Below are 740 nucleotides of genomic sequence, written 5' to 3'. Positions count from 1 at the left end.
TGTGTGAGGCCCCCGGTGTGTGTGAGGCCCCCGGTGTGTGTGAGGCCCCCGGTGTGTGTGAGGCCCCTGCACAGTGCCTCCCCCAGGGGTTTTGGCCCGGTCCGTAGTTTGATTTCCTGAGCTCTTTCCTCAGATACGGGTTGGGACCCAATGGTGGGATCGTCACGGCCCTCAACCTGTTTGCTACACGTTTTGATCAGGTGAGTCCCCCCCCCCCCCCCCGGCACTCTCTATAGGCATTGTGTGGTCACCATGGAGATTATTTTCTTGGGGGGGGGCACAGACTCGTGTTGTAACAATAATCTTTCTGTAGGTGGTGAAGTTCATTGAGAAGAGGCAGAAGAATAGTCGGTGAGTGACGCAATACTCCCCCTATATCCAGCAATGTCCTCTCTGCTGCTAGGTAATGATTCTTGTAGGTTATATAACACCCAGCTGTATTCCACCTCCCTCTGGGGAGCCCGGGGCCCTAAGGACAAACCTTATAATTTTTATGGTGGTGAGTTTCTCCAGCCATGTGCCCCGCCCTAGAGGAGCTGCTTCCTTGTCACCCTACAGAATGCCCTCTGACACTCCTCCCATCCTGCAGGTTTGTGCTGATTGATACCCCGGGGCAGATCGAAGTCTTCACATGGTCGGCCTCAGGAGCCATTATTACAGAAGCCTTGGTGAGTCCTCGGGGTTGGGGGGCATTTCCCCTCTGGGGAGCTGCAAATCTTCCAATGGGGTCAAAAATCTCC

At 54.9% G+C, this 740-nt stretch overlaps 1 protein-coding gene across 1 annotated transcript in view; it reads left to right on the top strand.

Moving 5' to 3' along the window:
• Nucleotides 1-133: 133 nt before the first annotated feature.
• The window catches only part of GPN1 (GPN-loop GTPase 1), a gene marked incomplete at its 5' end in the record, with an annotated part of 3,262 nt that continues 2,655 nt past the window's right edge, over nt 134-740 (top strand). The window contains 3 exon segments of the mRNA XM_072407178.1: nt 134-200; nt 314-351; nt 590-668. Of these exon segments, the coding sequence (XP_072263279.1) occupies nt 134-200; nt 314-351; nt 590-668 (184 nt within the window).

The sequence above is a fragment of the Pyxicephalus adspersus genome, chromosome 4, assembly GCF_032062135.1.
Source record: "Pyxicephalus adspersus chromosome 4, UCB_Pads_2.0, whole genome shotgun sequence".
Taxonomy (NCBI): domain Eukaryota; kingdom Metazoa; phylum Chordata; class Amphibia; order Anura; family Pyxicephalidae; genus Pyxicephalus; species Pyxicephalus adspersus.
Note: the sequence above shows the minus strand (reverse complement) of the source record. Positions and strands in the feature narration are given on the sequence as shown.